We start from the raw sequence: 19,732 nt of genomic DNA on the forward strand, positions 1-19,732 counted from the left end.
TTACCTTTGCAGAGAGGATTTCGTTTCCGTTATGTGTGTGAAGGCCCCTCCCATGGCGGACTCCCTGGTGCATCTAGTGAAAAGAACAAGAAGTCCTATCCTCAGGTCAAAGTAAGTTCGTGGTATCTTTCCATGTGAATTCTGGAAGATTTGATGTCCTAGGAGCAAAAGAAAGGAACCCTTTAAATATAACTACCATCTGCCTCTGTGCCTAAGCTGAAGTGTTCACGTGATTATTATAATATTTAAATAGAAATGTGTCTCTTAGCAATAGAGGTGACAGATTTTAGAACTCTGTTAATAGTTCCATTTAGTACAAATTGTCTCAACATTAACTAACAGAACTTTTATTATTTCTTGATAATCTTAAAGGGTTTTTTAGTTGTATACTTCCTAAAACTTTAATAAGTCTTTGAAAGAGTGCTTGATTTCAGCTCTTTGGAGTTCTAGTGAAAAACAAAACTCAGTTGAAAAACAAAACTTCAGCTCATGAATTCAGATCCAGACTCTGTTACTAGCTGTGTGCCTTTGACTGGGTTATCCAACACTACTAAACCTCAGTACCTGAATGTGCAAAATGCAGACATGTTAATGGTCTCTACTTCATAAAGTCTCTAGAGGTTGAATGAGAAAATGTATCTAAGTGGTCCACAGAGAGCCTGGCAATACCACAGGGCCTCTGCTTGAGCAGCTGCGCATCCACATGTGGTGGTCCTTGGAATGAAGTACTTCATGACATGCTGTGGTGGGCTTGGCTGAGCCTTTTCTATACCTTCAGGTTCTTTTTCTCTCTTTTTATTAATTGGGAATATCTTCCGCTGAGGTAATTTGAGTTTTTTATTTTCATAATGTGATGTCTTGTTTCATAGACTGATTGCTAACAGTTTTGCAGATAAACCAGTCCATAATTGCAATTTCATAATTTATAAACATTTTCATTTGTTCAGTGATTCAAGGCTTTGGCAAAGGTTATCAACTCAGTTCCCGCTAAGGTGTGAGTGCCCCTTAGGATATAACATTCTTTTGGCCTCAGTCTTCTTATTGGTTTGTTGTTGTGAATAGGTGAAGGGCAACAAGACAGACCTCCAGTAAAATCGTGATGTCAAGGAAATTTGTCTTTGGTTTTCAACCTTGCATTTTATTCCCTCCCTCTCCTCATATCCCACTTCTAGGTCCAGCCCTTTCTATTTTCTTATCCCTGATCTAAAACAAAATCCTGTGATTCTTTCCCTCTTGAGAATATTATGTAGTATTGGTCCTACCAGTTGTATTAGCATTTTAAGTCTGTCCGAGCTCTCCTGTGGAATGAAAGATGTTTTTCCTGTTCAGGGTCATTAGGCAGGGTAAATATGATGTGTTTAGCCACAGTCTTATGGTCTCAAGTCCTTTAGAATCTGAATGAGGAAAGAGGAGCAGCAATAAAACAAGGGAATTAGCATTTATTAAGCACCAAAGATTTGGGAAGTGCTTTACATACATTATCTCCTCTATCCTCAGACAACCCTGTTAGGTAAAAAGTGTAAAGCCTGTGAGGAAACTGAGGTTCTTAGAGAGGAGCCTTGCTGTCCTCAAAGGACCCGTGGCTCATTATCCTACAGCAGGCTCTTGCTTATTGAACTCTCATATGGAACGTGTGCATTTGGGGTGCTGGGGGCCGGGACCCAGGGGACAGGACACGGGAGGACAATGGTGAGATAAGGCGCAGAGAATTACAACTCTGGACAACAGAGGAGAGGAGCTCAGGGGTAAAGGGTACTCAGATACTAGGGAGTCAGATCCAGCACTTATCTTTTTAACACCTGTGTCTGTGTGTCCTGTATATAAAAATTGTATGTGTCTATACGTGTGTACTTGTAATAAGGATAATTGAAAGATACATGTTATCTGCATTGACACTGATTGTAATTACTGAAGAATTAGCATTAAGAGAAAAACTGGGAGTTTTTTTCTAGACTGTCTCTGTACAAAAAAATATAAATTACAGTATTTTCAACAACTGCTTACTCCTATTGCTCCAGTCTTTTGTGGCTAAGTGACAGTTCTTGATACTAAAAAATCCATGGCATTAGCTTTGTTATAAATTTGTTACCTAATAAAAAAACTATATATCCATTTATGCTCAGACTTCATACATCCTTCTCATGTAGTGGTTGCTGCCTCACATTTACAAAATAGTCTAGAAATAAAACAACCTAATGGACATTAGATGTTCTTCTCAAATCATAGTTTCTGTATCAAGGAGTTTAATACTTAGTGGGAAATCTAGATATATAAACAACTAATAATAAAGGAAGTCAAAATATAAATGTGTAAGATTAGTTGTTATTGAACTTCAGCTACAGCTTCGCTGTTTCACCCAATTATATTTTTATTTACTAATTCAACGTATATTTATTAAGCATTTAATCCAGTTGTAAGAAAATGAAGAATAGTTTAGAGAGTCCATTACAAACTGTCATTGTTCTCGTAGGCTTTCATCATTCACTCAGAGTTTAAATGACTCTGCTCTTTGTAATAGTTAAAGGAAGTAATTTTATTTATCCTTGAAGCTCTTAATCAGAAGGATGGGGAGGAGGGAAAGAGTCAATCATGAGGTAGTTTTTCCAGAGCTCTTCCAATATCACTTTTAATATATAGTCTTTTTCACAAAGGATAGTTGAGGGTGACCTTCTGGTTTACAAATGGATTTTTAAATCTCTCTTGCCTGTAAAATCTAGGCAGAGGAGGGAATTGCTCTCAGTGTGTATCTTTACCAGGAGGGTCTTCACAACTGTACATGTCTCTGGCAGTAGTTCAGTAAGCACCCGCTACTTGTGAGGCTGCAAGACAAGCGGTGGGACAGAGACAACTAGCCAGGGATTTGGGTGAGAAAGCTTTATACTTTGGAGGGTTTTCCAGTTCATTGTAGGATATTTAGCAGCATCCCTGACTTATACCCACTGGATGCAGTAGCATCGTTACAGTTGTGACAACCAAAATGTGTCTCCAGACATTCCCATACGTCCTGGGGGGGCAAAAGCACCCTGCTCGAGAACCACTGATCTAGATGCAGTGTCTAATCGACCTTAACCTTTCTCCTTTGCACACTTTTCTGCTATATAAAGCTGTAGTGCATAGGTTATATAGAATTGCCTGAGTATATTATTTTGCAAACGTGTGTACTTTCCCTGATTATTAGATACTTATTTTCGAGTTGATGATCATGACGACGCTATAATTTCTTATAGAATCTCTGAGTTAGTGTACCTGGATATTAAGGAGAAAGCTGGAAAAGAGAAGAAAAAACATATCCTAAACATTCCACATTCCATGATAACTGCATACCTAAAAGTTAACATAGGAGTTCTGTTGGTTCTCCGTTGTAAACTGTTACAGAAGAGAAAGTGAAGGTGGAGATGGATTCAGTCAGGGCTGTAAACCTGCATAGCCACTGGCCATGAGCAACAGAGGCATCTGTGGAGTGGTCCTCCGTCTCCCTTACGGTAGACGGAGGTGTAATAGCCAGTGCCCGATGCTCTCACCGAATTCCATTTCCACGGGAACTGCAGATGGAGAGCGTTTACATTTACTGGAAGGAAATGATATTTCTGAAATTTACGTATGCTCCATATTTATTAAAGTACATTTGTTCAGGCTTAAGAGTAAAGTGTTCCAGGCTCTGCCTTTTCCTCACCTACAGCCTCTTACCCTCCTCTCCCTCCTCCGGCCTCACTCTCTCTCTTCTCATCATGCCTCTGGGAGAGCGCACCACGCCCCAGAGCGGCCCCTGGAAGGCTAGTGGTTCAGCATGCGCTCGGTCACACACAGGCAGCAGCAAAGTGCTGAGGGCCAGCCCCAAAGCTGTAGGGGCTGGCTGTGGTTTGGGGGCTGCAGACCTCTAGCTGGGCTTTATAGAGCTTGTAAACATATAACCCTGCTTGGGTTTCTTTCTCTCTTGCTGATTGTCCAAATATGACACCTCAAGTTAAATCATTTTAAAACCAACTCTAAGAGCCTACCCCAGTTCTCCTTTTGCTACTGGAATTTTGTCCTATGCTTAATACCCTATTTCTGATAAGCTGGATGTAGGCTAGGCTTAGACACACTCTTACAATATTGAGATTATTTCTAGAGTTAGGACTGTTGAACCATCTGGTGTTCTGCATGTTTCTTTCATGTCAAAGAATCCATTAGCTTTCACGGGTCTTGCCGTGGAAGTCTTCACATTCTTTTTAAAAAATTGTTTTAATTATAAAATATTTCATGTGTATGGGACATTTAAAAATTGATGTAAAGAACACCATATACCACCACCTGATTTAACAGGTACAGTCATCCCTCAGTATCCTGGGGGATTGTTTCTGGGATCCCCGCAGCTACCAACATTCATGGATGCTCAAGTCCCTTGTATAAAATGGGGCAGTCTTGGCATATAACCTTTGCACAATCCTTCTGTATACTTTAAATCATCTCCAGATTCCTTTTAACACCTAGTACAATGTAAATGCCATATAAATAGTTGCCGGTGCGCAGCAAATTTAAGTTTTACTTTTTGGAACTTTCTGGAATTAAAAAAATATGTTTTCCATCTGTGGTTGGTTGAATCACCGATGTGGAACCCGAGGATACAGAGGGCCAACGGTATCAGCATTTTACCATATTTGCTTCTGATCTCTTTCTAAAATAAAAGATACAACTAAAGCCCCGCCCATTGTTCACTTTTTTCTTCTTCTTCATAGGTAAACCACTGCTCTGAATTTAATATTTTTACTATGCAAGTATTCCATGAATACTGGCATTTTCAATAAAATTAATTTTTACTGGTTTCAACTCAAATTTTCTATTATACATGATGGCTTTTTTTCAGGGCAAATAAGAGTTAAAATTGGGCTAAAACACTTGAAGATTAGTGTTCACTTTGATTCTATTGATTGCTCTTTATCATCTAGATAAAATTTCTTCATTCCTAATGTGGAGTTTATTCTGACTCGTACAGGAAAAAATAATAATATTCAAAAATCTAGGGAGAGTAAATATGCAGCCTAACTCTTACATCTTGCCCTTTTTAAAGAAAAGCTTTCCTGTTGTTCAGCATTTAATAATCTATTATACTGTCCTACAAAGTTTCCCTTTAAAGTTTCCTCAGTTCTAATTTCATCGTGGATCTCCTAATGGGAGAGGCTGGCAGAAAAGCACAAGTCCCTTCCTCGAGGCGAAGCTTGTCCCTGCCTGTTTTTGACTCAGTACGGAGTGCCAGGGAAGGCTCATTTCCCTCTTTCCCGAAAGTTAATCATGAGATTTTTATATTAGTCAAACTACCTTCCTCCTCACAGAGGTGGAAAGGTGCCCAAGAGGAACAGCCCCATGCGGCTTCAGAAACCCTCACCGATTCTCTTCCATAGTGGCCAGAAAGCATGCATCCTCAGCTGCTGTGACATCCTCCCGCGTGGCCCACTCCGTGCCAACCAGAAAGCTGTCAGTGACCTTGACTCTAAAATACAAATAGCTGACCAGTTGGTATTCTTATTTTCTCTTTAGTTATAAATACCAAATGCAATGGACTACAACTTGAAACACAGCTGATGTAGTGTAACTATTTTTAATCAGATGTTTTCTGAAAGCTGATTCTCACATATGTTTTCCTTCCTTAGTGTTTTATATTGAACAGAAGGTATGTGTTGAAATGTTTGGGTCAACAACAGCTTTTTTATTGTCCCTACCCCCCACAATTGGGTTTTTTTTTTTTCTTTCTTAAGTCTCCACTCTTGGTGCCTCTCACTTAAAAATCCTAAATGTTAAGTTTCTGTCAAGGTCAAATAAAGACTGGCTGATCTGCTGTGGCATTTAGGGATATCACATATCCTTGTGTAATCTCCCTTTCCTTTGTATGGACTTGTCTGGTTTGGGAGGTTTGCCATTTTAAGGATCTAGTTATAATACTAGTTTTGAATAATTTAATCTGACTCAGTTACTAAAAACAGAGAAGATCACCAGTAATCAATTAGGCATGCACATGAAATCTACTTCATAGCATTTTAAAAAATTTTTTTCAAAACCCCTAAGCTGTTCACAATTTGCGTATGTTAAAAAGGGAAAATAACCACATCCCCTAAATCCAGAGCTCTGCGCTATATTGTAGAGAAGGGCTTTGTAACCTGGATCCCTTTTACTGGTTTCAGAGGGATTTTGGACTTATAAATTTATATGCAGAATTTTATGTGTATGTATATACATATTTCTGGGGGGATAAGTATAACTTTTTATCGGATTTTCAAAGGGAAGGACTCAAACATGGTTAAGATCCAGTGCTGCAGAGTACATGTCACTTTAGCTTTCTAACAGCAGCTGATTTTAAAAACTGCTAATAAAAAAAGATATATAAAATGTCTTAAAACATTTTTTTATTTTTGTAATTTTTAATTTTCTATTTCCATTTTTCCATTTTATAAAAATCCATTTTCAGTGAGTTGAAATAATTAAGGTTGCTCAACACAAGGATCAGGAAAACCTCCCTTCACTTTGGCTGTAGGGTGGAAAGGTGGGGAGACTTAGTATCAACAGCCCAAAAAGGCAAATAGGCTTCACTGCATTTTCTTCCTTGCTCTTCCATAGGGATGCTGATTAAATATGAAGTTAACCATTAGTAGTTGAAGCCAAAAGAGAGAAAATTTATTTAACATATATTCATTGGGTACCATGTGTCAGATCCTGCTCTTGGCAAGCAGACTAAACTCCTTTCCATGTGTAACCGCAATCTAGACTTCTAGGTATTTTTCTTTCACGTAGTTCAGAAGTTTTTCATTTGGCCCCTAGAACAAAATATTACCTTGTAGAATGTTTTTAAAAACAGCCCTCTAAATTTACTGTATTATGAACTAGAGAAAGCTACTCATTAGAGGAGACTTCTAGCATGGATCATAGCTGTGAAATGTAACCCTTAGAAATTATTAGGAGAACCATAGGCTTCTTGAATTTACAGATTGTCTGAATTTTAAGCTTCATTTTTGTCCCTCCTGGCTTGGCGACCTTCCTCTGTTGGCTGTTCCCATTTTTCTTCCATCTGTTTTGCCTTAAATACATGATTGTTCCTGGGACTATTATTTAATAGTCATCTCTGATGGCTTCTTCTAACCCCAGTGGTCTCAGTTTGAAGATTATATAGCCTTTCCTCATTCCGTTCAGGAATTCGGGTCTCATAAAGTCACATACTAGTTATTCTTCTTGATAAGGTAAGAACATACAGGAGAACTGATTTCAGACGTATGCAGCAGCGAGCGGTGGCTGGAAGCAAGATCTTAGTTCCCGGACTGGAAGTCCTAACCACTAGACCACAGGGGCCAGTGGCTAGGGCCTGGATCCCTGCTTCTTGCCTGCCTTGTCAGGAAGGAATTCAGGCGAGGAGGCAGAAGGTAAAGAGAAAAGTAAAAAGTTTGTTGGGAGAACAAAGTCCATGCAGAAAGACACACGGGTGAACTCAGAGATTCACACCTTTGGGAAGTTTAAATTATTTATAAAGGGGCAGTTTTCTGGGTCTTTGTCTTCCTTCTGGCCAATCATCTTGTTTTGTCCCCCGCTGGCTAATTTGTCTCGGGACCCTCCCCTTAGGTGCCCACGCACCTCTCAACCAAGGTGGATCCCGACGTGAAGGTATCTGGGAGCAGCAAGAGTCCCCATGGCCTGGAGTTGTCACCTGACTTTTGACCCCCAAGGAGCCTTTCTGCACATGTGTAGTGTCTCCCTTGCCCCAAGGAGGGGGGAAGCAGAGATCCCCTGATCCTTTACTCAGACAAGGTTTTGCCCCTCTCTGTTCCTGCCACGACTGTTATCTTAAGGTGTCCACAGAAGACAAAGCCTGGCTATTTACCCTGTCTCTGTCATTGCTTCCATTTTGGAGAGCAAACAGGAGGCTGACTGTAAATGCCTAACCTGGAGCCCACCTACCTCTTGTCTCAGGAAATGCAAACAGGAGGCTAGTTGTAAGTGTCTGGCCTGAAGCCCACTTTTTTCCTGCCTCAGTAGTGCGGCCTCCAAAGGTGTAACACCTCCTCCACAGACAAGCTGTTTTTCCACTTGTCAGCAGATCTAGAGCTGAGGCTGTAAACTACCCTGCAGTCTCAATCTCCTCTCCCCACCCTCCAGGTAGATTCCAGACCAGAATCCTCTAGTCTCCATTCACCTCTCTGAACTCTCATGAAGGTGGACTGGAAGGTGCAAGCAGACTTTCCCAGACAATGCCTCTCACCTTTAGGTCCCCATCCACCCAGCAGAACAGTTATAAGGATGGCTTGCTGTGCTTATTTATATCATCTCATTTAGTCATCGCAGCCCACTGAAATAGGTTCTATGATCCTCATTTGATAAATGAGGAAACCGAAGTACAGAGAAGTTAAGAAGCTTACCCTGGGTCTCACAGTCTCTCAAGGATGGAGCCCAAGGTTTCAGTTCAGGCAGTGTGATTGAAGAGTGCACACTCTTAACCACCATGGGATTGTGTTAATTACTGTAACAGTAAGGGTCTGTCTGTACTTTGGGGGTTCTTTAAATCGATGGTTCTCAACCTCGGATGTGCATCAGAATCACCCAAGAATATTTTAACTGCAGAGGTGCCAGGGGCCCACTCCACACGTGTTAAATCACAGTGGGTCTTTCAGTATGATAATTCTTTGATAATTTCTAAGGACTCATGTCATATAATGGCAAGATATAACAGGAGAATGAATAGGTAAATCATGGTGTAACCATGGAATAGAATATTATGCTACTGTTTAATTCTGAAGACTGTACAGCATGGAAAATGCTTAGGACCTAATGTTAAGAAAAAAAAGCAGGATTTCAACTTTAAAATATAATCACTGAAGTGATTTAACTCAGTGAATGAATTAAAATCAAGATTAGAGACAGAAGAATTACCAAATTTAAAAATAGATCTGAAGTGGGCTTCCCTGGTGGCGCAGTGGTTGAGAGTCCACCTGCCGACGCAGGGGACACGGGTTCATGCCCCGGTCCGGGAGGATCCCACATGCCGCGGAGCGGCTGGGCCAGTGAGCCATGGCCGCTGAGCCTGCGCGTCCGGAGACTGTGCTCCGCAACGGGAGAGGCCACGACAGTGAGAGGCCCGCGTACCAAAAAAAAAAAAGATCTGAAGTAATTTCCTGGAATGTAGTACAGAGAGGAGGAAAACTTGAAAGAAAAGGTGAGATACAGGTTACAAGAGAAAGAGTAACAGGAGTATATTGAAGTCCTGGAAGGAGATAATAAAGCTACAGATTTCTGGTCCTCCTCTTAGAGATTCTAGTCTAGGATGAGGTCCAGGTGGCTTGTGGACCACACTTTTAGATTTTAGAACATTGGCTCTGAAGGCAGTTAGTTCATGGCTGAAATGATGTTGATTCCAAGCTCTGCCACTTACAGGCAGTGGTATTTAACTTGGCCAAGGCTCAGTTTCTTCATTTGTTAAGTTGAGATAAATAATACCTGCTTCATAGGATATAAGTATAAGTTGAGTTGTTCAGTGCATGGCACACAGTAAGCACTTAAAAATGGTAGTTGCTTCTATTTTTATATTCCAAAATACACTAATTTGAGTATTGAATGGCAGTTTTATTGATTGGTTTATGGAATCATGGAGCTACACAAAAGCTTCACCAGTCTACTAATTTATTTAAGGCACAACTTCTCTAATTAGTACTGCTTCCACTCTGTTTACACCATGTCCTTCCTTCTGTCTGGGGTTATTAAGGTAGGCGATGGAAAACAGATGCCATGTCAAAAGCTTACTGTTAGATGCAACACATGATTTCTTATAAAATCTTATAGGTAGCAAGAGGCCAGAAAGGAATCTATTAAATTCTTTTTAAACTCCTTAACTGTGTTCCCTTAGGCATTATGCATATGATCATTTGCACAAGTATTGTATTACTTTCCTAGGGCTGCCATAACAAAATACCACAAATTAGGTGGTTTAAAGCAACAGAAATTTATTCTCTCACAGTCCTGGAAGCTAGAAGTCCAAAATCAAGTTGTGAGCAGGGCCATGCTCCCTCTGAAGGCTCTAGCGAAGAGTCCTTCCTTGCCCCTTTCTAGCTTCTGGCGGTTACTGGCAGTCCTTGACATTCTTTGGCTTGTAGCTGTGTCTCTCCAGTTTCTGCCTCTGTCTTCCAAAGACTGTCTTCCCTCTGCCTTTCTGTGTCTGCATCTCCCTTTCTCTTGTAAAGACAACAGCCATTGGGTTTAGGGCCCACCATAATCCAGTCTGACTTCATCTTAATTAATTACATCTGCAAAGACCCCATTTCCAAGTAAGACCACATTCTGAGGTTCTGGGTAGACATGAATTTTGGGGGGACAATATTCAACCCATTACAATTGTATTATGGTATTAAGCTTATAAACCGGTGGTTCTGAAAGTCTGTGACAGTGACCATTGTAGCCCCATTATGCCCTGGGAAAGATATTTACACGTATCCATGGTATCTCTTATATATCATTATTATATACTTAGGGAATAGTAGAAAACCTTTCAGTTGGAAAGTTTGCCAGTATTTTGAATAATTTATTTCATAAAGTAATTTCTGGGACATTTCTCCACTGAGTAGATGGTGGGCCTTAAATACAGTGGTGTGCCACTGTAAATTGCACAATCTCGAGTAAAATCTAGCTTTTACTTTCAAGTATGGTATTTTGCTCACTAATCCACAGCCCTATTTAACTTCTATAGGACAGATGTCTCTACTTTAGCAACTTAATGGGTTTACTCAGATCCTGCAAAGTCCCTTACATGAAGCAATTTATTGGTAGTAGATGTTCAGCACCTGGAATAATATGTAGTATTGGGTTGGCCAGAAAGTTCATGGTATAGTAGGTAACCAGTAATTATTTGTACAATGGTCAACGTGCAGGAGATGCTAGAATTATCTTCCCCAAGTGAGCACTAGTACCATCATGATGTAGCTAAAGAAGAGGCAGATGACATGACATAATAATAATAGGTTATTATTGGAAACAGAGAGTCTTCAACAGCTGTCACAGCCCCCTCCACCTGCCTCTCCATCTTGTTCCTCGCACCTCACCAGCCTTCTCCTTTTCCTCCCGTGCTCACCTGACTACGAATCAGGTGACCCAAGTCCTAGTCAATGACTTGGGACACTATTACTTAGACCCTAGGTATGTCACCATACTTTTCCAGGTTGAAATAGGCTTTTTCTGCCTCAGTTTCTCTATCTGTTGGAATCTTTCCATGTCAAGTGAGAGAAAAACCAACTAAAACCAAGCAAAAAATGGGAACTTATTTGATTAAAAAGCTGAAAAGTCCAAAGGAGAAGCTAGCTAGCTTCGAACTCCACTGGACTCAGAGCTGACACGATCATTTGGCTTCTCTCTGCCTCTCAGCTCTGACTTCTCTTATGTAGGCTCCCGTCTTCAGCTCCGGAAGGTGGCCCCTGCAGCAGCCTCAGGCTCACTCTGTTAGGGCACCAAGTCCTGCAGCAGCAAGTCTGCTTTCCTGGAAGCTGAAACCGGTTAAAGGGGTCACAGATTGAGGGTTCTGGGCCCTCAGTGGTCTGTGTTGTTTTCACAGCCCACTCCTGGAGGTGTAACACTGGGGACAGGGAATGGAAGACAGAGTGATTACATTAACAGCCATTCCCAGGCTCCACTCCTGGAGCTGGTAGTGGGGTTAGCTGCACCTCAAACATGTAGACCGAATGGGGGAGGTGGATCGCCAAGCGAAAAATATGAGTACTGGTAAAATTCAAAGAGGGAGCAAAATTAACAAATATCCATTAATTTCTCCGCCCATGAGCAAATTAAGACTTCTCAACCCCCTTCATTACTGAAATTGTGTGATCTTGTGTACTCCCTCGTTAGAGAATTAGTCTGTGTGCCATTCCCATTGTTTTATTTTTTTAAGTAAGAACTAGTTTTTTATTTATTTAAAAGTGTGACAAAGAAATTCATAGCAATACAAACAATACAAAGACATATATAGTGAAACTTTTCCCTTCTATCTAAGATCCGCCTCCTCCGCAGAGAGAAGCACTGTTATGAATGTGTATGTTTATGTGTATAAGCACATGTGTATCCAAATACATATAAACTATAGAGCATATTCATTTATACACACACACATATTCTGTTAATCTATAAAACACTCTGCCCCTTGCCTTTTTCACTTAATGAACTTAATGAACATTCCTCAGCAGCTTATAGACCTCTAGGGAAGTGATATAGCAGAATAATTAGTAGCAGACTCTAGAGCACATTACCCTGGGTTCAAATCCGTCTCTGCTCCTTATTAGTTGTTTAACCTTGGACAAGTTGGTTAACCTCTCTGCGTCTGTAAAAGGGGAAGGAAAACAGTCCCTACCTCCCAGAGTTGTTGGGAAGATTCAAATGTTAGTATATGTCAAGAGCAGTGCCCAGCACATGGTAAGTGCTCTGAGAAAGTCAGCTTTGGGTATCTGCCTTATTGCTTGTAAGGCATTTCATTGATCATATGCAGCTTCTCACTGCTGCTTTTGTACACATACCATCTTTCGTAGCCTCTGAATCCAACTACTTTCCTTTGTTTTGTCAAAGACAAGCTCAAAAAGCCTACCCTGATAATCCTACTTGATCCTTAATGACAAAATGTATTTTGTCATTAAGTTGCCTTTTAATAGCCATGAAGTTTTTTTTCTATAAATGTTCTTTATGAATTGTGGGGATGTTTTATCCTGAATTTATTTTTAGCTCTTTGGAATGTCATTTCAGCTCCTTGTCACAGAATTTATTTCCTATGTAGTTTTCTGACATATTTATCAGTGTAATTACTCCTTCAGAAAGTCTGCCCTGATTTGCCCTCATTTCTCCAACAGAGTAAGTTGACCTCTGAGTGTCCCTCCTTAATAGGCCCATGCTGTCTTTACCTGCGTTTATTACTGTTCCTCACGTTATTTCAGTTACTCACTTACGTGCCTGTCTCCCCATCTCTAGACTTTGTTTCTTGAGGACAGGCACCATGTCTTACTCTTCATGATATTCTTCTGCTGGGAGATGTACAAAAATTATTTGCTGAATTAAACTGAATTCTTTTTCATTCTTTGGGCACTCGATTGTTGCTCACCAATTAGAAGCTTAACTAGAAATGGAAACTTAAATAGAAAGTTAGCTTGTTTAGTTAAAAAGGGTTTAGTTAAAACTTGACCCAGAAGTGTTTCTCTTTCTCCATTTCCTCCCTCTTAGAGCTGTATGTAACATAGATATCCTGATGGCTCCAAATTCTTTTCTCTAGCCCAGACTTCTCTGAAATCTAGGCTCCAGGCTTAGCCGCTTGATTGACGTCATTTGGTTGTCTGGTAGACTTAACAAACTGAATTCCGAATCTTCTCTACCAATCTGCTCCTCCTAATATCTTCCCTTTCTCAGGAAATGGCAGCTCCATCCTTCCAGCTCAGGCCAGAAACCTTGGAGTTATCCTGAACTCCTCTCTTTCATACCCCACATCTAAACCATTGGGTCATCCTATTGGCTGTACGTTCAAAACTTATCCAGAATCTATCTAGTCACTTGTCACCACTGCTGCCACCCTGGTACATGCCACCATCCTTAACATCTTTTTCCAGTGGTTTTAGCTTCCATGGATGATTCTGTCCTGAATCAATTATTATCAGTAGTTGATGATTATAAATTTGTGATTTTCTGTTTCTGTTACTCCTTTTATTTTTGTTAGTTGAAATTCTCTGTTTAAAAAAAACACTCTCTGTTCTTCACATTCCTTTAAAAACTTTTGTTAATATCACTAGGTACTGGGGCTTCCCTGGTGGCGCAGTGGTTGCGTGTCCGCCTGCCGATGCAGGGGAACCGGGTTCGCGCCCCGGTCTGGGAGGATCCCATGTGCCGCGGAGCGGCTGGGCCCGTGAGCCATGGCCGCTGAGCCTGCGCGTCCGGAGCCTGTGCTCCGCAACGGGAGAGGCCACAACAGAGGGAAACCCGCGTACCGCAAAAAAAAAAAAAAAAAAAAAAAAATCACTAGGTACTCATGGATTTTTTTGTTATTCAGTTTCTTATAAGCCATATCTGTCATTATTTATTTTGATGCTAAAATTGTCCAAGTATTGGCCAGTAGGAGTCTTTCGTGCTAGCTCCTATGTCTTTTTGACATGTCCCCACTAGATTTTAAATACTTTCTTATTTCTGAAATAATATGATACTTAGGTTCACCCTATAGTTTCCCTACCCCAGTCCTGTAATCATCCATCTCTCCAAGAAGCCCTGGTTCCTTTTATTGGAGAAATTTCTTCTGGTCTCTTTCACTAGGCAGAGCTAGAAAATTGATTTTTTTTTTAATCTTGAATTCATACTGATACCTTTAATTCCAGTCCAATGTCACAGGCTTCTTCCTTGCTTCCCTTGTTCCGTATTTGTATTGCCTTTCTCCAATAATGAAAACCCTAGTTGCCAATGATACCAGCATACTTACTCATTTTTCTCAGTCCTTTTGGTACATACAGAATAGTTTCACCAATATCAATACTAGCTATGAACTTACTAAATATAGTTCCAAATTTCTTTGCAGTTCTTCTGACCTTCAGATATATTCAAGAGAGGGTATTCAGTCAGAGTAATGCGTTCAAAAATTCTTAGAATAAATTTTTTCCTTCCATTAGAAATATAGTCAAATTTTTTATTTGTATTCAGTTTCAGGGATTTCCCATCCTTATTGATTTAATTTTATTTTTTGAATATCAGTATTTATCAGTCTCATTTCATTTATATGAGATTAAGTAGACCCTTTAGAAGTCATTATAAAGTCGAGTTATTTTATTACTTTTAAAAATAATAACAGAAAAGGAATCGGTCAGAGCCTTGATTTCAGTTGTGTTCTGGATTGTTAGTTCAGAAACCGGAATCCATCTAAGCCTAGAACATTCCATTTGTAGATTTCAGAGCCTTCTTGGCCTTCCTCCTTTCCTCACGTTTATGTAGCGCATGGGTATCTAGTGCACACCACACGCCAGGCACAGTTCTGAGCTCTGTGGTCACACGTGTGAATGTGATCATCTTTGCCCCCAGGGTTATTTGGAACAGCCAGGAAACAGTATATACAGGTACATACAGGCTGATAATATGGGTATTACCCAGGATTTCCTGGAGGAATGCCTCTTCAAAGGATGCTCTGCAGTGTGTGTAGGACTGGGTGGGGGGGGCTGGGGGATGCACCCTTACTTTGAGGTCACCTCTTGGCTAAGTAGTCCCAGCCCCCTCTATTTTTGACAGAATGCTCATGGCATTTGAAAGGTGCATTTTCAAACCAGAGACTAGAGAGCTGGGTATCCATTTCAGGCACCTTAGTAAGAACAAATCACACCAAACATACCTCACTGTCTTCTCTGGCAGGGTTTCTAGGATTGTGGAATACTGAGATGTTGGAGATCTCTGGTTTGATACTTCAGGGGTTAACAGTATTTCTCATGCTGGTGATGTCAACCTGGAGGGATATTTCCAGCCCCAGGGACCTTTCCCCAACTACTTCAGTATATTTTATCAGTGTCTTCAATGGAGGCTGTATCACATTTGCAATGACATAAAGTGATAGATAACAAATATTTAAGTTCTAGTTAATTTTGAAAAGCTGGGGCAAAGGGCTAAATTCTTTTTTTAATGTAAAATTTGTTTGTTACTTTTGGGTTTTAAAATTCAGAAATATGCTTCAACATCCATCTCTTCATCAGAACCAAGGGCTAAATTCTTAAGCGATGATATTTAAAAGAGTTGAATGCATCCAGAAAACAAAATACTACAAGTACAGGGTAGGGATATGCATGCAAAGAGCTCTAGAAGTTTTAGTTAATAATGGACTCAACAAGAGCCAACAATGTGATGTGACAACCAAACAGGTAATTCCACATTGGGCTCCCTTAATAGAAGTAGTATATAAGAGTAGACGGTGGTCTCACTCTCACACCAGGAAAACTGTGTACAGTGCTGGGCACCCTGTTTGTAGAGAAATAGAAACTTGAGTGTGTTCAAACCAGAATAGTGACAGAACTCGAACCTTCCTCAAAGGGTCATCGAGCATGAGAATATTTATAGCCTGGAGCATTTGGTTGTCATCAAATATTTGGATGGCTGTAATAGGAAAGAAGGATGAGGTGTGTCCTGCCGTCAAAAGAAGATGAAATAAAAAGCACTGAGTGGAAGCCCCAGGAGGCAGAGGTTTCAGTTGTTGCTGAGAGTCAGAGCTGCCTAAGGTGGAATGTATAGCCTCAGGATGAAGTTCATTGTCACTGGACTGGTTCAAAAAATAAACTGGAAGACTACAGGGCAGGGAAGGTAACTTGTGTTAAGATCCTTTGCGATAAGTAAATTCTTTTTTTTTTATGCCTTTAGAAAGATTTTTTACTTAGTAAGTTGTACCTTCATAATAAGGGAAAATAAAGATTTGGTTATAGGGCAGTTATAATTTTCTGGCAAATCCCTAAAACTAATAGAAATTAATAGCTTGCAGAACATTTTATCCAAGCATCAAAGTGTATGATTTATTTCTAACACTTTGTTTTAGTCTGTATAGGCTGAACAATATAAAGTTATCACATTGTAGGGTTTTTTGCAGGTTTAAAGTACTACTGTTTTTCCAGATTACTGGCTGATGTTATCCTAGACCATGTTAGAAATTTTGGTGTTTCTCCCTTCCTCCTTTTGCTTACATAATAGTATGTAGATGGTACAATATGTTGGTTAACCTCAGTCTGACACTTAGATCATGTTCTCTCTTTTGCCCTATCAGTGTCTGGGATGTAAATTAACCAGTAAGTGGCAACAAGAAATCAGGCAAAGAAAATTTCCCATTTCTACTCAGTTGTAATTCTCCTAATTTTGTAGGGGTTTTCCGCAGGAAATCACAGAAGAATAGTTGAAATGCTTTATCTTATGTACTTTCCTTCTGAAGAAAGGAACAGTTAATTGTCTTCTTCCCAGAGTGGTCCAAATTCTTGTACAGGAAGCTGTGTTTACTATAGTACAAATTAAATTCTACACTAAGTGATGTCTGTAAGTACTTTCAGTCATTAAAAGCCAAAAGTATTTAATTACTTCTGTAACCAGTGGATTTCAGTGAAGGTGATAGGATGGGTTTTCTAAGCAAGAAAAATATATCATGAGGATGATTGTATGCCTTTAAACAGAAAGAAATCAGTGACATTTAATCCCAAGTAAATTTGAATATCACAGAGTCAGAAGATACTCTTAATTATCTCAAATTAGGTTTTCATCAAACACAATGTGTTGAGAGACTTTAAAACTATTTTAAAAGGATGTTTAAAACTTATATTAATAATTTCTATTTTCAAAGAATAAATAAATACAAAACCTAAAATTTTTATTTTGTGCACACTTCAGTCATACCTTACATGTGATCTAATCCTCCTAGTTACTTTTATGTAGTTTGTAAGGATTAAAAAAAAAAAAGCTTTGTAGATTAAAAGTTTTCATTCTGTCTTTGGTTTGCTTGTATGTTTCTCTCCCACCCCACTACTTGTATAATTGAAGCATTTTTGACATATCCCCAGAAAAGTTGGTTCTTTATTATCAGGATTTAACTTACCCAGGGCAGGACCCTTCTTGGATTTACTGAAAATAAACACTTTGGTTACTCAATTTCAGTTTTAATGAGAAAAGTTGAAATCTTTGCCTAACATAAAGGTTTTTCTTTGTCTCTAAATTTTGATTTTCCATGCTATCAGAAGCCCCATTGCAACAGGTAATTTGAGTGTTGATTGTATGTTTTTTCAGTTTGTAATCGTGTTAAATGTATTCAAAATGTTCACAATTTTAAAAATAAGTTTACTGTTCGGGTCCTTCCAACTCAGAAATTCTGTGATTTTAAACTGTTTTTATTTTAGTTTGAAAATGTGATCTTTGGGGTGTTGTCCTGTGTAATATATATATATATATATATATATATATATATATATATATATATGACTAGGAATCATAGAATTTCAGAGCTGGAAGACATATAGTTGTTATCTAGTGATTCTACACATGAAGAATTCGGAAGCCCAAAGAGATTAGGGGCCTAACACAAGATTGTAGCAGTAACTGGCAACTGGAACTCTGGCCGCTTACTGGAGCACTAAAAATCTCTAAAAATTAACCCAAATTATCTGAAAATGTGCAGACTTCAGGAGAATGTTCCTCTACAAATTTAAGAATGTTGAGGCATTTATATTAAGCAGAATTTATTTAAATCCTGTAAACTGTGCTCTCATCCCTGTTGTTTTCTCCAAACTTGGAATCACACTTGAAAATAAATTACAACTTGAGGTAGGTTAAAGTGTCTTGATTTCGCGTTCCTGGGGTATTTTTCAGTAATTTAGAAGTGTAAACTGACTCTGTGAAGTTAGGCCTGTTTTCAAGTGGGAGGGTGCCCACGCATCTCTGGGATGCTGGTGGGGGAAGCCCTCCTGGTGTAGCTGCCCTGGCAGAGTCTAGCTGGGATGATGAATGTGAGATCACCTCTCCGGATTACATGGGGCTTGCGGCCAAGGCAGCGCTTCTCGTCCTCCCAGTCTCACTTCTATGTTATCTGGAACCAGCCCTTGATGATTGTCTTCTGCCCATCCTTCCACCTTGGCCAAACTCCAGCACCATGGGGAAATTGTATGTCAGGGTTAAATTCTCCCTGAGAATTGAATTTATAAAAATTAAAGATGTTTTAGCACCTCTACAGCCCGTCTGTCTGTAAATGGAAGTTATTTTCTCAGTGGAAAAGCCTAAGGGAGTACAAGTACTTCAAAACATCCTCTTAATGGTGCCAGGGTTTGGTCTTCCTAAATGTGATTTCAAGCCAAGGAGTCAGTAGAATTTCACAAGTTAATTGGCTTCATGCACTCACCTTTTGCTAGGACTTTTCAGAAACTTCTCAGGGTAATCCCTCATAGTTATAGTAGAGAGATGAGCCACGTCATGTGACTATAACCCTTCAACAGATCTTAAGGCAAGATGGCCTGATGGGCCCTGCTGTCAGCATTCTTTCCTAATACTTCCTGGGAGCTGTTAACTGCTTGGCTGCTCCCTCCTTCCTCAGCGTAGCCTGGAGCCACTGATTTATTCAGTCATTAGTTCTTTGAAGAGCTATTAATTAAATACTACTGGTTCCATCCTGGGGATTGGGGAAATAGAAAGAATTAAATAATGCCTTCGTCCTCAAAGACCAGTCAGTTTAATAGAGGAACTAAGATATGTCCTTAAGTATCTGAAATATGATAATATGGTTTGTTTTATTCACCACTGTAGAACCAGCACCTATAGCTGCCAGGTAGGAATTGCAGAATAAAGTAGTATTTTTCAAATGAAAGAGTGAATGACCTAATGGCCCTAAGGTAAAAGATCCAGCTAGTTGGGGTGGGCAGAGAAGACTTCAAGGCAGAGATTGCATTTGGGGCTGGATCTTGAGGGAGAGGTAGCAATTTGAAAGCATGAATCTAACTAGAGAAAATAGCACAAGCAGAAAAGTCAGCAGCAAAGGCTCAAAAATAGAAATCTCTGAGGTTGGATGGGAAAAGTGAATAATTCTGCTGGAATGAAGAGTACATGAAAGAGAAAGGTGGGAATGAGGCTAGAGAGGTATGATAGGGCCAAATCGTGCAAGCCTCAGGAATTTAGACCACATTTTGTAGAAAGTGGGTAGATTATATAAGTTTTAACATAGGAATGATATGCTATAATGAGCATTGTGCTTTAGGAATATAAATCTGGTAGCAATCTGCTGAGG

At 39.7% G+C, this 19,732-nt stretch overlaps 1 protein-coding gene across 3 annotated transcripts in view; it reads left to right on the forward strand.

The window, feature by feature from the left end:
• The window catches only part of NFKB1 (nuclear factor kappa B subunit 1), a 123,324-nt gene that overhangs the window by 35,416 nt on the left and 68,176 nt on the right, over positions 1-19,732 (forward strand). For all 3 annotated transcript variants that reach the window (XR_008617761.1, XM_024126593.2, XM_024126594.3), the window contains exon 5: positions 13-111. Coding sequence is in view for 2 of the 3 variants with exons in the window: in XM_024126593.2 (XP_023982361.1) it covers positions 13-111 (99 nt within the window). In the remaining variant the exon portion in view is untranslated. The remainder of the gene's footprint in view (positions 1-12; positions 112-19,732) is intronic.

The sequence above is a fragment of the Physeter macrocephalus genome, chromosome 7, assembly GCF_002837175.3.
Source record: "Physeter macrocephalus isolate SW-GA chromosome 7, ASM283717v5, whole genome shotgun sequence".
NCBI classification, from domain to species: Eukaryota; Metazoa; Chordata; class Mammalia; order Artiodactyla; family Physeteridae; genus Physeter; species Physeter macrocephalus.